Here is a 17,726-nt window from a genome sequence, read left to right as displayed (position 1 = left end):
TAAGTGTTCCCTCCTGTTAGCTCCAGTTTTTTGTTTTTTTTTTTTTTTTTGAGATGGAGTCTTGCTCTGTCACCCAGGCTGGAGTGCACTGGTGCGATCACAGCTCACTGCAAGCTCCGCCTCCCGGGTTCACACCATTCTCCTGCCTCAGCCTCCTGAGTAGCTGGTACTACAGGCGCCTGCCACCACGCCCAGCTAATTTTTTGTATTTTTTTTTTTAGTAGAGACAGGGTTTCACCATGTTAGCCAGGATGGTCTCGATCTCCTGACCTCATGATCCACCCGCCTCGGCCTCCCAAAGTGCTGGGATTACAGGCTTGAGCCATCGCGCCCAGCCTAGCTCCAGTTTTTGTTTCTCTTGTTAACAAGTGAGAATGGGCCCCTTCAGAGCCTCTTTGCTGTTTCCCCTGACTGAAATACTATCCCTTCATATAGGCCCAGAATTCTAATAAATTCCCATTCATTGTGCAGGTGTGACCTCAGACAGCGTTACCTCAAAGAAGCTTTCCCTGATGAACCAGACCAGGGTGGTCCTCTCATGTACTAAGTTGAATAGTGACCACCCCCAAAAAATTCATGTCCACCCAGAACGCATGAATGTGACCTTATTTGGAAATAGGGTCTTTGCAAATATAATCAAGTTAATATGAGATCATAAGATCACACTGGATGAGGGTGAGCCTTGAATCTAATATGGCTGGTGTCTTTATGAGAAGAGAGAAACTTGGAGACAGAGACACAGACACACAGAGATAATACCATGTGACAACAGGGGCAGAGACCAAAGTGATGCATCTACAAGCTGAGGAAGGCCAAGGATGGCCAGTAGCCACCAGAAGCTAGGAAGAGGCAAAGAAGGATCCTCCTCTAGATCTCTAGAGAGAGCACAGCCCTGCTGACACCTTCATTTCAGGCTTCTACCATCTAGAACTGGAAGACAATAAATTATCTTGCTTTAAGCCACCCAGTTTAGGGCAATTTGTCACTGCAGCTCTAGAACGTAATATGCCAAGTTACACGTTTCCATACTTTCCTATATTTTTCTTTCCTAGCTCTTATCAGACAATTATTACATATAAATTATCAGGAAATATGGATGGTGTGATAATACTTACTAGTCTGGCTTTTCTTCTCTCTCTCTCTCAGATGGAGTCTCACTCTGTTGCCCAGGCTGGAGTCCATTGGCGTGATCTCGGCTCACTGCAACCTCCGCCTCCCAGGTTCAAGCAATTCTCCTGTCTCAGCCTCCTGAGTAGCTGGGATTACAGGCACAAAAAAGCCACTATGCCCAACTAGTGTTTGTATTTTTAATAGAGATGGGGTTTCACCATGTTGGTCAGGCTGGTCTTGAACTCCTAATTTCAGGCAATCCACCTGCCTTGGCCTCCCAAAGTGCTGGGATTACAGGCGTGAGCCACCATGCCCGGCCTAGTCTGGCATTTTAGTAGAGCCCTCCTTAAGGAAGACTAACATAACCCCAACCAGTGTCTCCAATGGCAAGGATTTTGAAAGGCAGATAATTTCAAAGGAGCCTGTCCTTAAAATCACAGTATGTCAGTGGCCAGCTTTAGCTTCTCAATGCTAGCCTTGGGTCACAGGGTTTTCTAGTGTGAAAATTACCCAAACGAGTAATTTCTTATAGCAACAGACTGTCAGAAAAAGACACTGATGCGCAAGTCACGTGGGAGTCTGAAACATTGGTTCTGCTCTCCTCTGCCTCCAGGGGGTCTTGGCCAAGTCACTCAACCTCTCTGGGTTCCAGGCTCTTAACTGTAAAAGAAGGTGATTGGGGCTACACAGTAGAGTCCCTTTGGCTCTAACCTTCTGAGGCTTCATGGTTTCTTCCGTTAACAGTAGCTGAATCCAGGAAGAGGAGGTGACCCAGGCGGGTGCTGGACCAAGAAGGATTCTGTGTTAAGATGTAGAACTGCCAGTTCTGTCTAAGCTTGTTTTACTTGATAAATGGAATGGAGTAGACGTTTCTAGGGCTCTTGTTTTTAAAAATCTTTTAAAGTGGCCGGATTGCTGGTCACTTCCTATCTCTGGGCCACAGTGCATTCACCTGTATACAAGGTGGAAGAAAGGATGGAACCCGGGATTCCCAAGGTCTCTTCCAGCTCTCAAGTGCAAAGTTCTGTGTCTTCAAAGCAGTTTATTGCTAAGCCAGAGAGCTAAGAGAGCTTAGCCTTGTACTAAGTGTAGGTCATGGGGTCAATCTCAGGAACACCCTTCGCTTTATTTCTTCTCATAACCATTGCGTGTGTTGGGGAGGGCTGGGGCAGTCTGCCTCCCCCAGCATGGGCACTAACATACGCCATCGACGGGCAAGAATGAAATCCTGGCTCTACCTCTCACGAATTAGGTGGATCTCAAGAGAGACTGAATAAGTGTGAGCCTCCGTTTCCCCATCTGTGAAACAGGGAGAGTTACCGGCAAAGATGTAAATGTCAAGAGTTGAGCAACAATGCCTAGTCCTTACCAGGTTTTCAAGCGCTATTTTCCATAACCGTTAGGAGCGCTAAGGAAAGATAAACTGCGGTGTCCTAAGTACGCTGAGGCTCGCTGACGACCAGACGAGCACCACGCCACAGTACTGGGTGCTTCCGTGCTCCCACGTCCACATTTCCCGTGCACTGCACACTGGCGTGGCCGCGCGGGTCCACCGAACAGCCCAGCGCTCGGACGCCAATCATCCTGCATCAGGCTCCGCCCCCCAGCGCTCAACGCGCCCCTCGGCGTGCGCGCTCCCGCTGCCAGCGGGCGCGCTCCTGGAGCAGGCGGTGACGTGTTGCCGGCGGGGGCCGGGTGGGGGTGCGGCTCCAGAAAAGGAGCGCGGCCTCCAGGAAGCCGGCTGGCCGTGATGCTGCCCACTGGTGGTCCCCCGCTCCCGGGGTCCCCGGCCGGCCAAGCAGGTGAGGTTGCCTTCCGAGCGTGGGTGAGGGGAGGGCGGGCGGCCGAAGGGGCCGGCATCGGCGAGTGTGTTGGAGTGCGGGGGCCGGCGGCGCGGCGAGCGGGCCGCGGAAGAGCCACTCTGCCCCAGGCCCCCACAGCCGCCTGCTCAGCCCCGCGCCACCGCCGCTGCCCGCTCAGCCCCGCGGATCGATTCCCGCCTCCCCTGCCGCGCGGCCACATCCGAGCGCCCCGGGACCAACCCCTGTGAGCCCTGGCGGCCGGCGCGCTCCCCCAGCCCCTGGCAGGGGACACCTGGCGGTCGCGCGCCTCGGGTGACCGCTCGGGATCCCCCCCTCGAATGGGCCGAGCTTGACCGGGCAGCAGGGATGCTGTACCCGGGACCCAGCCGGCCCTGCCTGCCGCTTTAAATGATGACATTCGCTCGTCTTGTCGTTTTCGCTTTGCTTTGCTTTTGCCAGATTTCATGTTAGATTTCTTCTTGGAAAAATGGAGCTTATTGGGCAGTAAAGTGATGATGCACAGCATTGTTTCTGAACTTGAGTAATGCGCGGACCCCTTTTAAAGGAACAATTCTCTCATGGTTTAGAATGTGTCCCAGAACCCTTAGGGTGCTTCAGACCCCAGTTAGATGAACCTAGTGCAGAGCGTTTTCAGAGAACACTTATCACGAAGGAAACTAAAGAGATCCTTTATGATTCAGGAACTTTAAGGCTAGAAGGTAAACTAGAGGTAATGGAAGAATTCTAAATGAGAGACTCAAAGCCCAGGCTAATTTAACATTGCAGTCTTTGTTGTCTCCTTTTTGTGATGAAAATACCAAATTATCCAGCTTTAGAGAGGCCTAAAAGAGTTATATTATTTGTGTTACCATATTTGATGTTTTTGTATCAGGTTTGTTAATTCTGTTTGACATAATAGAATTATAAAATGGAACACTAATTCGTATAGTTTAATCGTTTATTTCTCTGTTTACCTTAACAGAGGTCTTGTAGTTGTTGCATGTTGAATCTATGGCTTATATTCTTCTACCTCTAAAAGGAAATGTGTGACTGAGGCCCTTGAGGATATAGTCTAGGAAGGAGACAAAAATGAACATTTATCTAAGGATTTATATTCTCTACGTATTTACTCAGCATGTTTATTTAAAATAGACTACTCATGAATAAAGAGACGATTCCAATTGTAAGAAAACAGGATGTGTAACAGGTTAAATCTTGACAAAGAAACATGTTGACTTGTGCCTTGAAAGAAGTGTAGTCTTGAGAGGAGGACACTGTGGTGGCTCGGAGGAAGTGCTGTTAGTAAATGCCTGAGGCAGGCATGGAGACAGCTTGTGTGGGAGAGAAGAGAGAGACCTGCTGCACTGGAGCTGAGAGATGGTATCTGGGACTGATGAGAGGATAGGTTGGTGAGATAAGGTGGACCAGTTGATGGATAAAAGGTTTCAGGTGCCACACAGGAAACTTGGTGTTGATCCATGGCCTTCCAGAAGGTTCTTAGCTGATCATATTTTGAAGGCCGTGTTTTACAAAGAGTTGCTTGTAAAGTGTGGCGTGCACAGTGAAGGCAGAAGGTGGGTGAGTCGCCAAGAGATCTGTCTTGAGGTAGTGGTGCCTGCTGTGGTCATCTTAGATATGAGGGATATCTGAGGAAGAATCGACGGGCTTGGCGAATGATAGAAGATTGTCAACTCCGGATGTGGGAATCAAAGCTGAGAACCAGATAATCCAGGTCAATGGGGATTGGTGGTACCCGTCTTAGACCTGGAGAATTTGGAGGGTGGTATTAGAGTTTGCATTAGAAGATTTCAACCCTAGACTTGGACTAGTTGAGCTTGCAGTAACAGGGCTTCAATGAGCTTGGAACGTGGAACTGGAACTTGAGGAAAGTCAGAGTTAATTCAGGAAAAGTGACCAGAAAAAGACCACTTAAAATGGGAACCAGAATTTTGCAAATTAATAGAGGGAGGGAGAGGTTAAGATTTTATATTGAAAAATAAAATTAAAATGTGTAAAATAAATATTGAAGAACATACAGATCATAAATGCAACTACATACATATCTTCTTAAAGAATGAATCAAGTTGTCTTCATGTATCTTTTGTCACTACTGAGTAACGGTGCCACCCGGCAGCCTCCACATCAGCCTCTCACTCTCAGAAAGACAGTTGTTTCTTGCAAAACGCTGCCGGAATGGTTGAGAGCATCTTTAATTTTTCCAGGTTCTCTTGAATCCTTTGATATTCAAATCATTCTTTTCTGAAGTACCCTTCCCTATGGTACCTTTGCTTATTCAGAAGCTGAGCTCGCCCAGAGGCTGACTTCTCTGTGATTTTGTTTGCCTGTGATTTGAGTTCACTAACATCTGTTTCCTTGCATCTTGTGTTTTTTCCACCAGAGGAACCATTTCCCTTTGCGGTTGATTTGCATTGTTTTCGTCGTTATCTGTAGAACTGTCAGTGAGAGACTGACAAAAGACATTGACACCTGACTGTAGGCTTTATTCCAATAATGTTCAGCCAAGCAGGGCCCCACTAGCTGAAATCATGAGAATTAATGCATCTCTCTGGTGATAGGTCTAACACAATTTAGGCTTTTTTAAAACATGTCAGTTTTATGTGGTAGTACTGAGTTTGCCTCCCAGGGCCCTGGTGCGAAGATTCTTAGCTAGAAGGACAATTGGAGTTTACATTTGAAGATCAAATTACCATTTAACTCTTAGGCAATAATCCATTGTACTTTTGTCCTGAGTTAAAATTACAGTGCTTCAGCAGTTATAAGCTGTCCTATTTTCTGTGCTTTTAAACACAAGCTTTGTAACTTAAAATATCTATTTGTCCTTTTGATCAAAATCATCACACATCTCAAAAAAAAAAAAAAATTCCTGAGACAAACCTCAGATGACACAAAGTTTCCTAAGTGTGCTGTGATCATTCTCCCGGTCACCTTCCTCTTCGAAGTGTGTTCTTTCTCACCCCATCTAGAATTGACCTCCCACCTCTAGGAATCTTTTCCTGCTAAAGCTAGCCTTCTCTGTGCTCTTCTCTGAGCTCTTATAACAAGAATCCGAGTAATTTAACATTGCCTTTAATTAGTATCTTGACTATTTTCTGGGCATTAGTATTTTCTCTGTAGCAATCTGCAAACTCCATGAAATTTGGAGTTGCGTTTGTTACTCCTCATGTCACCTTCGTAGTCCTGACTTTCTTCCTCAAGGACCAGTTTGCCTTGAACCATGACTTTAAGCTGTTATATAAAACTGTCTTTTCTTTGGTTCTCAGTTCAGCTATCACACAACTATCACTGATGTTTTTTTTAAATGTTCAGATTGGAATTCCTGTGTCCTGATAGGCTTTTAAGATAGGCTTTCTCAATATATTCGGAAAAGTATTTGATCCTGGAAACAAGGTTTCATCCGTCAAAGGTAGCTTGTTAAAAATTGTTATTTCCTCTGATGATAAAATTAATATATGTCCTTTGAAAAATATAGGCAAGCCCAGGGAAGAAAATAAAGATGATACCTGATCTCATTGCCCAGAAATAAGTAAGCACTGTTAATATTTTGGTTTCTTTCCTAACATTTTATCCCCCGTGCATGGGGACATTTTTTCACTTAATATATCATGAACTTGTTTTCATGTCAATAAATAGATCTGTGTCATCACCTTTAATAGTCACATTGTATTCCATTGCATAAATGTACCCCACAGTGGACATTAGTAACAGTGTTTTGCTGTTATACACAATACTGTGATGACCATCCTATAGATTTTTTAGTGAATTTTCCCGATGACTTCCTAAAGATGAATTTCTGGAAGTGTGATGGGTAGAGCAGAGGGTAGGCATGCATAAGTGTTCGTGTGTGTCACCCCAGTACCTCCAGAAGGTTAGTGATGTGCCTGTCCAGAGTCTCACAGCAGTACTCGTCGACCTTTTCCCCTTCCCCTGTTAGCCAAGTATCACCAGGCCTTCATGTCTGTCAGTATGATAGCTGTTTTTATTTCTATTTATCAGAATACTGATAGTTTATTTTATCAGCCATTTCAATGAGATTTATTTCAATAATCTCAAATTGTCTTTGCTCATTTTTCTGTTCAGTCTTTCTCTTATTTCTTTATAATAACTTTGGCTATGTAAAGGTTATTTACTCTTTGTCATGCACTTTACAAGTACTTTTCCCAAGTTGTGTGTATTCGTAGCAGGGAGGGATTTTTTTTTTTTTTTTAAGCACACAGAAGTTTTAAACTTGTGTAGCTATTTTATAAAAACATTAAAATCCATTTAAACGTTTAGATCATTGATTTTTTTTTCTTTTTACTTTTTGTGTAAACTTTTAAATCACAGACATTGTTTGTCCTAAATTTGGGGTACATGGTACAATATGGACGCCGTATTAAAACTTGAACTAATTAAAGTGATTTTTTTCCCCTTTGTCAGGTAGGCATTATTAATACTTTTTACTCTCTAATATCTTCATGTGTATGTTTTATTTCCTCCACTGCATTATAGATTCTTTAAGGTCTGGGCCTATATCTAATTCATCTTTGTGTCTCCCATTTCCAGCCATTTGTGAAACCTGCAATAGTTACTCATGATTTGTGTGGCAGGCACTGGTCACGGGGGAAACAGAAGAATAAGAGGCTGTCCCTGCCCTAGTGGGACTTGTCATGTAATGAGGAAGCCAACCACACATATAATACTTTAGCCCACTGCTGTGATAAGCAAATACTCTGGGGATATGAGGATTAGGGAAACTCACCGAGGACTCATGCTTGATTTGTGTCAGCATTGATTCTTAGGAATGCAACTGACAACCCAAGGAAGAGGTTCGTTCTGCAAATGCCAAGGAATGCGAGGCATTTCAGTGATCTGTAGCTTGTGTTTCGTGTGGCTGGAGCCTAGGGTACATAGGAGGGGTCTGTCAGGGGATGAGACAGAAAGGCCCCAGATCAGTACTGTGCAAAGAGCCTTCTGCGATGATGTCAGTGTTTTATGTGTGGACTGGCTAATGCAGAAGCTATATGTGGCTATCGAGCACTTCGAAGGTGGCTAGTACAACTGAGGAACTCAATTTTTAATTTTATTTAAATTTAATTACTTTAAATAACCACACATGGCAAGTGGCTGCCTCATTGGACAGCACCGGACTAAATCATGAGGGACCTCTTTTACACCCTAAGGAGTTGACTGTTTTCTGAGTGAGAGAGAAAAGTTGGGGGATGGGGAGTTATGATTCCCTGTTTGTTTTGGAAAGGTCACTCTAGTGTAGAGTTCTTAACCCTTTTGGGTCCCAGAACTCTAAAACTTGACTTCTTGCCAGGCCCTTTGCTAGGGTCTGCAAAGCTACAACTGTAGCACTCAACTGAGCAGACCAAAACCTGGGCCTGGGGGAGCTCCCATTCTGGAGGAAGAGACAAAAAAGAGAAACACAAGACACGCATTATGTTAGAGGACAAGGATGGGTGGATTCTCACACTTGCATCCCACCTCTCCCTCCCAGGAGCTGTGTGACCTTAGACAAGTTACTTAGCCTCTCTGCCTCATCCATAAAGTGTTGTGATAATAGTATCTGTCTTGTAAGTTGTTAGGGGGATGAAGTTAGTATTTGTACAATGTTTGGAACAAGGCCTGGCACATAATGAGCACTATAAAAGCATTTAATAAATAAATAAATGCTAAGGAGAAAAGATCAATCAGGGAAGGGAGTTGGTGGGGAGGGGGTAGGCGTTGCAGTTATTGATCAGGTGACCAGGGAAGTCCTCCTTGAGAAGGTGACATTATTTGAGTAAAGACCTGAAGGGAATGAAAAAGTGAGCCATACAGATTACTTCCTAGCAGAGGGGGCAACAAGTTGAGAGACCCTGAGACCAGAGAGTGCCTGGCATTTTTGAAGACCACTCGGAACATCGGTGTGGCTGGAATGCAGTGTAAAGGAGGAGAGAGCAGACGATGAGGTCAGAGCCTTAACAGGTGTTAGATCCTGTAGGACTTTGTAGATTGGAGTCTTTGGAGGATTTTTGAGTACAGAAGTAATCTCATCGGGGTCCTGAGCAAGGGGTGGGAGTGTGGAGCTATCAATTTCCAAGAAAGTATCATTGCCCGAGGGTGTTAAAGGCGAGGTCACTGGTTGAGACTGCCGGTAGAAGACTAGTTAGGCTGCTCTTTAGAGCAGGCAAGAGATAAGAGCCTGATCTCTGGCAAAGATAAGGAAAGGGATTTTAGATAAGCTGAGGTTAAAGAAATTAAAGGAATCGGTAAGAAATTACATTTGGGGCCAGGCACAGTGGCTCACGCCTGTAATCCCAGCACTTTGGGAGGCTGAGGCCGGCAGATCACCGGGTCAGGGGCTCGAGACCAGCCTGGCCAACGTGGCAAAACCCCGTCTCTACTAAAAGTACAAAAATTAACTGGGAGTGGTGGCGGGTGCCTGTAGTCCCAGCTACTCGGGAGGCTGAGGCAGGAGAATTGCTTTAACCTGGGAGGAGGTTGCAGTGAGCTGAGATTGTGCCATTGCACTCCACCAACCTGGGCGACAAGAGCAAGACTCTGTCTCAAAAAAAAAAAAAGAAAAGAAAAGAAAAAAAGAAATTACATTTGGAAGATGAAGGAAGAGGGATCACACTTGAATCTGGTTTCCGATTTGTGTAGCTTGGTGGGATCAAGATTGGGACTGCGGGGGCAGAGCAGATTAGGAGAAAAAGGGGAGAAGATTGCAGTTGTTAGGGGTGCAGTTTTAGAATTTTCTCATGGTTCTGTGCAACATTCAGTTAGAGATAGCTCATAGGCTGTTGAAAATGTGTAGAAGAGAAGCCTGGGGTGGAGAAAGAAAAATTTGAGTTACCTGATCATTGAAGCCTCAGTAATGATTGTAGTTAGAAGAGAATGAGGCTAGACAGAGAGCCTGGAAACATGAGAGTAGTCGGGGTTGGCAGAGAACAACGCTTAAAGGATCCTGAGCAGCAGTTATTCCAGAGCTCAGAAGCAGACCAGATGAGACAGCTGTCTTGAGAGGTCAAGCAGCTTTGTGAGACCGAGGAAAGATAGAGACCGCTTGTCCTTTGGCTTCAGCAGATTGGAAGGAGGCCCTGGCTAAAGGCATCTGTCTGCTCTGCAATTTGAGGCCTGGAGGCTGGAGGAGGAGTGATAATGGTGGAGTCGGAGAACTAACTAGGGACAAAGTGCCTTGCACAGTACTTTGTACATAAAAGGGAAGTCTAATAGACATTTATCAAGTGAATGGATATTTCAGGTTCACATTCAGCTTATTCTGCCTGTCTCCTACCTCCACCCCAAATCTCCCTTGTACCATAAGGTATTTAAGGCCTATTTGATATCCTGATATTTTGGGGTCACAGACACTTTAGGTTAGACAGCACTAACTAGTACCAGACGATTATCATCTCTTTTGATTTAGGTCTATATTGGACAGTATGAAATTAACTTAGAAGTGTGTTGCTCAGAATAAACCCTTCCAACAGCTTCAGTGCAAGGATCATGTATAGATTATATGTGGTTGGATTTAAGCACACACTTAAAGAACGTAGACGTTTTCTTTGATGATGCTATCTTTGTGATTTGTCTCACTTCCTGGAACAGGAGGGCTCTAACTCCATGAGGACCCCAGCATTATTTCTATAATTGTTTGTGAGAAGGACTGAATCCCAGAGCATTGCCTTGTTGCTGACCTTTCAGTATGGGGAGGTGAGTGATGGGCTTAATCACCATGAAACATGAAATCTTGGTGATGCAAAGACAGGTCTTGAGAGAAAAAAAATCTAAATCGCAAGTGAAAAATGTGAAGTTGTGCTGTGCTTCTGTTTAATACCTTTTTTCTTCCAGGGCCCAGGGAGGTATTTTAATGCATGAAGCACTCTTCAAGGTGAAGAATAAAGAAATTAACTGTAAAATAATAAAATTTATCCCACAGGCAATGAAATTTTTTTAAATCCTAATCATATTTCTAGAATGAGCCTCTCATTCTTGACATAAACTGAGGGGAAAAGTTCCTGATTATTTGCAGAAATGTCTTGTGGGAATATTTCTAAAAGTACAGGACATAGAAAACTCATTTATTGACTTTGTTATGGGGATGTTGTTAAAATGCTGTTTTCTCCCATTACTCAAGTCATCTGGGAGAAATTTGCCTTGGACTTCAGTGTTGAGAAAATTTGTTCCTCCTGAGCTATTTGTATATTTCTGGTGTAATGGGCAATGAGCTCAGTCGTATTTGCAGCAGGCCCAGCTTACGACATGCCTTTCTCCATACTGCATTCCCGTTTGGTCTCATCATCCTTACACTCGATTTCATGATCGATTTATATATTTATGTTATTGAAGTTATTCTTGTAAGCAGTCTCTAATTCTGTATCTATGTTGGAGCAAAGCAGGGTAAAATAAAAAATCTACATAATACTGTCAAGAAAAGGGGAAAACCCAGAAGTGTCATAACCATCAGGGCCTGATTCTCATTTAGATGATTTTATGATAAGGGGTTGTGTAGTTGTTGTGTAGCATATGCAAGATGCCAGTATACAGATACCTACAATTAGGGAAATCCAGGTAGCTCAAGGCAAATATCTAATTTTAGGATCACTTTAGGTGAAGGAAGCCTCATTGGAGCAGATTGCTTTAAAATCTTTTTCCTTCTAATTTCAGGATTGGCATCTCCTGTCTTTTTCCTGCTTCTTGGCATTTTAGCATATCTCCAGTAGGGTGTCCTCGAATTCTGAATACCAATTTACGCCAAATTATGGTCATTAGTGTCCTGGCTGCTGCTGTTTCACTTTTATATTTTTCTGTTGTCATAATCCGAAATAAGTATGGGCGACTAACCAGAGACAAGAAATTTCAAAGGTAAGAGATAAAAACATTTGCTTTCTAGACCAGAAGCCTTACCTTCTGTCTTACCTGTTTTAGGCTGCTGGAACAGAATTCCATAGACTGGGTGGCTTATAAACAACAGCAATTTGTTTCTAACTGTTCTAGAGGTTGGGAAATCCACGATCAAGGCGCCATAGGTTTTGTGTGTGGTGAGGGCCTGATTCCTGGTTCTGAGATGAGGAGGTCTTCTTGCTGTTTCCTCACATGATGGAAAGCGGGTGAGGGGGCTCCCTGAAGTTTCTGCCCTCATGAACTAATCACCCCCCTGAGGCCCCACCTCCTAATAGCATCGCATTGGTGATTAGGTCTCCAACATACGAATTTTGGGGGGCCCCAGACATTCAGACCATAACACCATCATTTCATGGCTTCACGACGTTGGGCTTTAGGTTGGAATTTAAGGAACTGTAGGAACTAGATTCTGTACCATGTTCATAATGGCATGAACAGTTAAACCATTTGAAGCTAGTTAACTGCTAACTACCAAATCCATATCATAAGAGGTCCTGGAATAATTATTTATACATAAGCGTCTCTTGTAATATGTTTTAAGCTGATTTTTGAGTTGGTAGTTTAGAAATAGAATTTTGCATTTTGGAATTTGTTTGAACTTCTGTAATGGAGTGTGTGTCTGATTTAGATGATCTTTATCATCATCACTTGTTTTGTTTTGTTTTGACTCTTCAATTATTCAACAGTTGTATTGATGTTATAGTGGTGCTGCTACATAGCTTAGAAATTACTGACTTGGTATTTGCTGCATTTTCTCTGTTAGACTTCAGATGATATTCTCTGTCTAAATCAAAGCATACGTGTGTTTCTATACAAGGTACCTGGCACGAGTTACCGACATTGAAGCTACAGACACCAATAACCCCAATGTGAACTATGGGATCGTGGTGGACTGTGGTAGCAGTGGGTCTCGAGTATTTGTCTACTGCTGGCCAAGGCATAATGGCAATCCACGTGATCTGTTGGATATCAGGCAAATGAGGGATAAAAACCGAAAGCCAGTGGTCATGAAGATAAAACCGGGTATGTAAATGAGAACATCTGCCTGGTAACCAGGGTGTGTCTCTTCATTCTCTGTGGCATCTTTCATATCGTTCCCTTTCTACACCATGGCCCTGAGTCAAACCTCACACCAGGATCTGATGGGTCTCCTTGTTTCACTTTCTTTTCCCTTTTCTGTCCATTTTGCAAAGGGTGACTAACACCTTGATAAAACATCCAAACAGACATGTCTTTTTGTCTCCTATAGCATTTTAAATAGTGCCTTACTCATGGTATCTACGCAGATGTTGCTGGTTGGCATTAATTATGGAGAGTTTTTTCCTATTTAGTAACCATTGGTCTCTATCCTTAATGACAAGGTAATTTCAGATAACTCATGAAAATCTGTAATATATTGGCATATATTTGTCACTTTTAAAAATTGCTGGCCACATATAGTTCTAGTCATCTAGATTATTTGGTGAGTGTGACCACAGAACTTAGAGCTAATCATAATTATGTATAGTTTTTAAAGATACTGTAATTTCTAAGCCAGTGTGACATGTAAAATTTAGGTTTGGCTTCCTTATTAGGTAATTTACATCAGTGATGCTCTTTTTTCTGTATCATCACCATTTCCATGGACAGCAGCTTCTGTCAGGAGCATTTAGAATGGGAGATACCAGGAGTGCCTTGAAACAAGCTTTTTATGTCTTGATAGTTGATCACTGATTTCAAACAGTTGACCACAGATCTTAATAGAGATGCAGCACTTTTATTTCATCTTACTAATGTATTAAAATAGTAAAATATCAAATGCAAACAATCCAAGAAATTTATCTGTTAAATTATTAGAGAATATTGATAAATAATAATTATTATAGTTTATTATCCCCATTTCAGAAATAAAATTTAAAAGAATATTCAGTTTAACGTGAGAAAAATACATATCCTCATAGAAGAGTCTCCAACCATGTAGAATGGTGACCCCTCGAGTCCTCATTCTTTACGGAATAATTCAGACCCCACCTCCTCCTTCAGGCAGCCCTCAACAAGTTGATTATCCTTTCATGTATGGGCAGCTAGGAACCAGCATATTACTCAGAAAATCTAAAGTCTGTACCTCACTTTTCAGGTTAAAGAGAGAGAACCTACTGTGTGTCTGTATACCAGCATTATTTTATCAGAGTACATTTCCATGAACAAAGATTAGTTTTTTAGTGAGTGTCTTTTAAGTTTTAGTTTTATGTATTTTTACCCCTTAAATTTTTGTGTATCCCTAACCTAGAAACATTTTCAGTTAAAGTAATATTGATCAAATAAAAAACTTATGAGAAGACTGAAAAAATAAAGCATTTTGCATTTCATCTGGCTTCACGTACCAGGTCCCATCAGTGACTAAACAGATCTCATGGAATAAGATGAAAACTTCCATGCCTTGGAGTTGTCCTTTTAGAACAAAGGGTCAACTACATTATCATCCTAGAGTATATATTAGAATCTCATTAAAATCAGGCTTAACATTGGTCTGTCTTGCACTATACAAAGTGTATGAAATGGAAATCAAAATACCTTTTTATTGCACTACTCTGTCCTGAAGCATGGACTTCCATGTATAACATTGCAGCAAGGCTCTAGCAATTTCCTTAATAGGGTCTGGCTAGTTTAGGGCTTCGAGTGCATTGAAATTGAATTGTATGTGTCGTCAAAAAACTTACAGTTTAGTCAATTTTTTGCTAATTCCTTTGATGAATCACTTAATCTTTTTGGGTTTGTAATTTTCTAATGTGTGAAATAAGGTATTTTTAGACTTCTAAAGCGCCCCTCATTTTTAATATTGTAGGCTAAGACACCTAGAAATATTCATTTGTGTACTCATTCAGCAGATACATGCTGGGCACCTGCCATTTGCTAGGTACTGTGTTAGGTGCTGGGAATATAAGTTTGAACAGACACATTTTGTGCCCTTGAGAAGCTTTCAGTTGTAATGAGACAGGCAAGTAAATAGGTAATTTTGATATGGTGTAATGAATGTACATCTAGCAAAAGGAAGTAAGCATGGAATTTAACAAGAGTCATCTTCAGGGTTCTGTTAGGGTGACTTCCATGGAGGCTGGAGCCAAGTGGGTGTGCAGGAATTAACCAGGTGAAAAGGGGTAGGGAGGTGGATGGAGAAGACTCTTCTTGGTGGTGGAGGAGCAAGGCTCTAAGGCCACAGTAAGGTGCATTATGGAAATGTTAGTTCAGTGTAGCTGAAGGCAATGGAAGGAACATGGGAAGAGATAAGGGTGGGTGAGTTATGCAGAGCAGGGTGTGCTGTTGTAGAGTTGAGCCTTATCTGGAGGACATTGAGCCACAAAAGAATTGGAAGCCTGAAGAGGCATCCTTTGGGTAGGGAATGGTGGGGAGATGGTCAGGATCAGAGGGTGGGATGTGCTGTGGCAGGCTGGCAGAGGGCGTGTCCAAAGGGATGAGGAGTAAAGTCATGTGAGAGGAACCGAGGAGAGGCGATCTATGAAACCCAGGTTGTGTGTTGGTATGAGGGAGAGGGACTTCATCTAAGACCCTGGCTTGGGCTGCTGGGTGCCCAGCGCTGATGGCCTCGGAGGGAGGTAACCAGCAGTGAGAGCAGGTTTGTAGTGAAAGTTGAGTTCAGATTTTGCCATGATGCATTGGGGGTGGCTGTGAGGACAAGTAAGGGCAGTGCCTGGTGGACAGTTACCCCACGCTCACCTGGAGGCTAGTGAGTGCTGCATGGCTGGTGGCACAGTTCGGAGTTCATGGCATGCTGATGGTGATAGCAGCCTCAGGAGGGACTGAGCTCACCTGAGGAGAGGGGGAGCACGTTTCTCGAGGGCAGGCAAGAGCCCATGCGCATGGCAGTGACACACAGCAGATGCTCAGTCAGGTCTGTGTGCTTTGATGAAGAAGAAAAGGACATAGCACTGAATAGTGCCACCAACATTTAAGTAAGGTCTGCAGAAGAAGTTGCTAGAGGGATAGGAAAAACTAAGAAAGTGTAATGTGTAGCATGATTTCCCTAAAATTAGCCACGCTGAAGAAACATCACATGTTATAGCTAAAATATCTGCTTCTTAACTAAAGTATCCTGTTTCTCTAGGCATTTCAGAATTTGCTACCTCTCCAGAGAAAGTCAGTGATTACATTTCTCCACTTTTGAACTTTGCTGCAGAGCATGTGCCACGGGCAAAACACAAAGAGACACCTCTCTACATTCTCTGCACAGCTGGAATGAGAATCCTCCCCGAAAGGTGATCCTCCACAGAAGGGCAAGGGTGAGGGTGGGCTCCTGGAGGGGAGAGGGGGTGTTCTCCTCCCCCTTCCTCCTCCTCCTCTCCATCTTCATCATCATCATGAAAAGGAAAATATTCAAAATTATTTCTTCAAGTCTGTAACAGTACCAGAACTATTCCTTTAGCCAGAATCCACCAAATAGCCTTTAATTGACTTAGGACTATAGGCAACGGTAAAGTTGTCATTTTTAAAAACCTAATCTATTTTACGTAGTTAAGGAATGCTTGCAGTTGTAGTTTTACATCTAGAAATCACATAATTCACACAACTTGTTCATTTTGAAAATTCATTCCTAATATAATCTTTCCAACGAATTTCTTTTTTAAAAGAATTAACTGTTTCATACAAGATATACCAGATCCCTGGTTTTGTTTTTTGTTTGTTTGTTTATTTTTTTCCTTTTCTAAACAGAAGATACCAAGCTGTAATCTTTTGATTTGTAAATGTTTTTATTGCCTTACAGCCAGCAGAAAGCTATTCTGGAAGACCTTCTGACCGATATCCCCGTGCACTTTGACTTTCTGTTTTCTGACTCTCATGCAGAAGTAATTTCTGGGAAACAAGAAGGTTGGTATATTGGTCTTCAGTTTAAAATTTGGGAAGCTGTTCCTTTAAATCCTCCCCATTTTCGCCAGTGTACCCTTTGTTATACTCCTATTGTCTTAACATTTGGGAAATAATAGCCTTGAAATATTACAATTTTTAAATTACTAAATCAGTTTCTTATATGACTAGTCTTTGGTGCCCTAACATTAAGCCACTGAAAAATAACCGTTTGTCTTCACCACATGTAGTGACATAGCTTGATATAAACTCACTTTGATAGAAAAGGCTTGTGTGCCTTGCCTAAGTTGTGTGGCTTCCTGGGACGTTGATCATTATTGAGCTGTTGGAGCTTCTTCTCGACTTTGATAACACTGAGAAATATCAAATCTTTGTTCTATTTTCAAAGAAATGATTCTCCTTGAGAATGAAATGTCAAGTCAATGAAATTATTTGGGGTATAGCTTGCTAGAAATGTATACCAAAAAGTATTTCAAAAGCCATCTGTCATTTCAGCATTAATACTTCCTATGTGAAAGAGACTGTAGAGAATACAGAAATGGGGTGAAATTTACACATTGCCATTCAGCTGCTTACAGACAATTGAGCTACACAGTTAGCTGTTCTATGAGGGTTTTAAGTACCAGAAAAAAGATGAGGAAAAAATATCACAGGAGTTCTTAAGAGGGAGGCATTTTTTTTTTTTCCAGCTAGGGCCATGATGGAGAAAGTGACATCTGAACTGCACCTCAAGGGAAGGGATAGTTCTAAATAGAACATGCCAGAGCATGGGAAGGGTGGGGCTCTGAGGGAGGGGCAGGAAGCACACGCCAGGCAGAAGAAAGGACTTGACTCAGGACAGGTTGGAAAGAGGACACTGTGGACAGAGAAACACAAATGTTTTAGTTTGACTGGGTGGTGGCCCTTCTGGAAGGAGTGGCGGGAATGTTAACAGTTGGCTGGCTCTTGAATTGTCAGTCCAGGAATTTGGACTTCTTTCTGTAGATGAGTCCAATAGCAGAGAGTAGAGCAGGTTGCAGCAGAGGAATAGGGGCAGGGATGGATTAGATGGACTACCCAAGG

At 42.8% G+C, this 17,726-nt stretch overlaps 1 protein-coding gene across 6 annotated transcripts in view; it reads left to right on the top strand.

Annotated features, from left to right (window-relative positions):
• Positions 1-2,727: 2,727 nt before the first annotated feature.
• ENTPD4 (ectonucleoside triphosphate diphosphohydrolase 4) overlaps positions 2,728-17,726 on the top strand; it is a 34,831-nt gene continuing 19,832 nt past the window's right edge. Inside the window, exons 1-6 of one of the 6 annotated variants that reach the window (XM_055348937.2) lie at positions 2,728-2,912; positions 10,509-10,613; positions 11,568-11,765; positions 12,622-12,827; positions 15,907-16,057; positions 16,564-16,667. In XM_055348937.2, the coding sequence (XP_055204912.2) occupies positions 10,606-10,613; positions 11,568-11,765; positions 12,622-12,827; positions 15,907-16,057; positions 16,564-16,667 (667 nt within the window). In that variant the 5' untranslated portion in view covers positions 2,728-2,912; positions 10,509-10,605. The remainder of the gene's footprint in view (positions 2,913-10,508; positions 10,614-11,567; positions 11,766-12,621; positions 12,828-15,906; positions 16,058-16,563; positions 16,668-17,726) is intronic. The other 5 variants (XM_004046783.5, XM_031013578.3, XM_055348938.2 and 2 more) reach the window with 5 other exon arrangements.

The sequence above is a fragment of the Gorilla gorilla genome, chromosome 7 (genome assembly GCF_029281585.2).
Source record: "Gorilla gorilla gorilla isolate KB3781 chromosome 7, NHGRI_mGorGor1-v2.1_pri, whole genome shotgun sequence".
NCBI classification, from domain to species: domain Eukaryota; kingdom Metazoa; phylum Chordata; class Mammalia; order Primates; family Hominidae; genus Gorilla; species Gorilla gorilla.
This window is presented reverse-complemented; position numbering and strand designations above follow the sequence as displayed.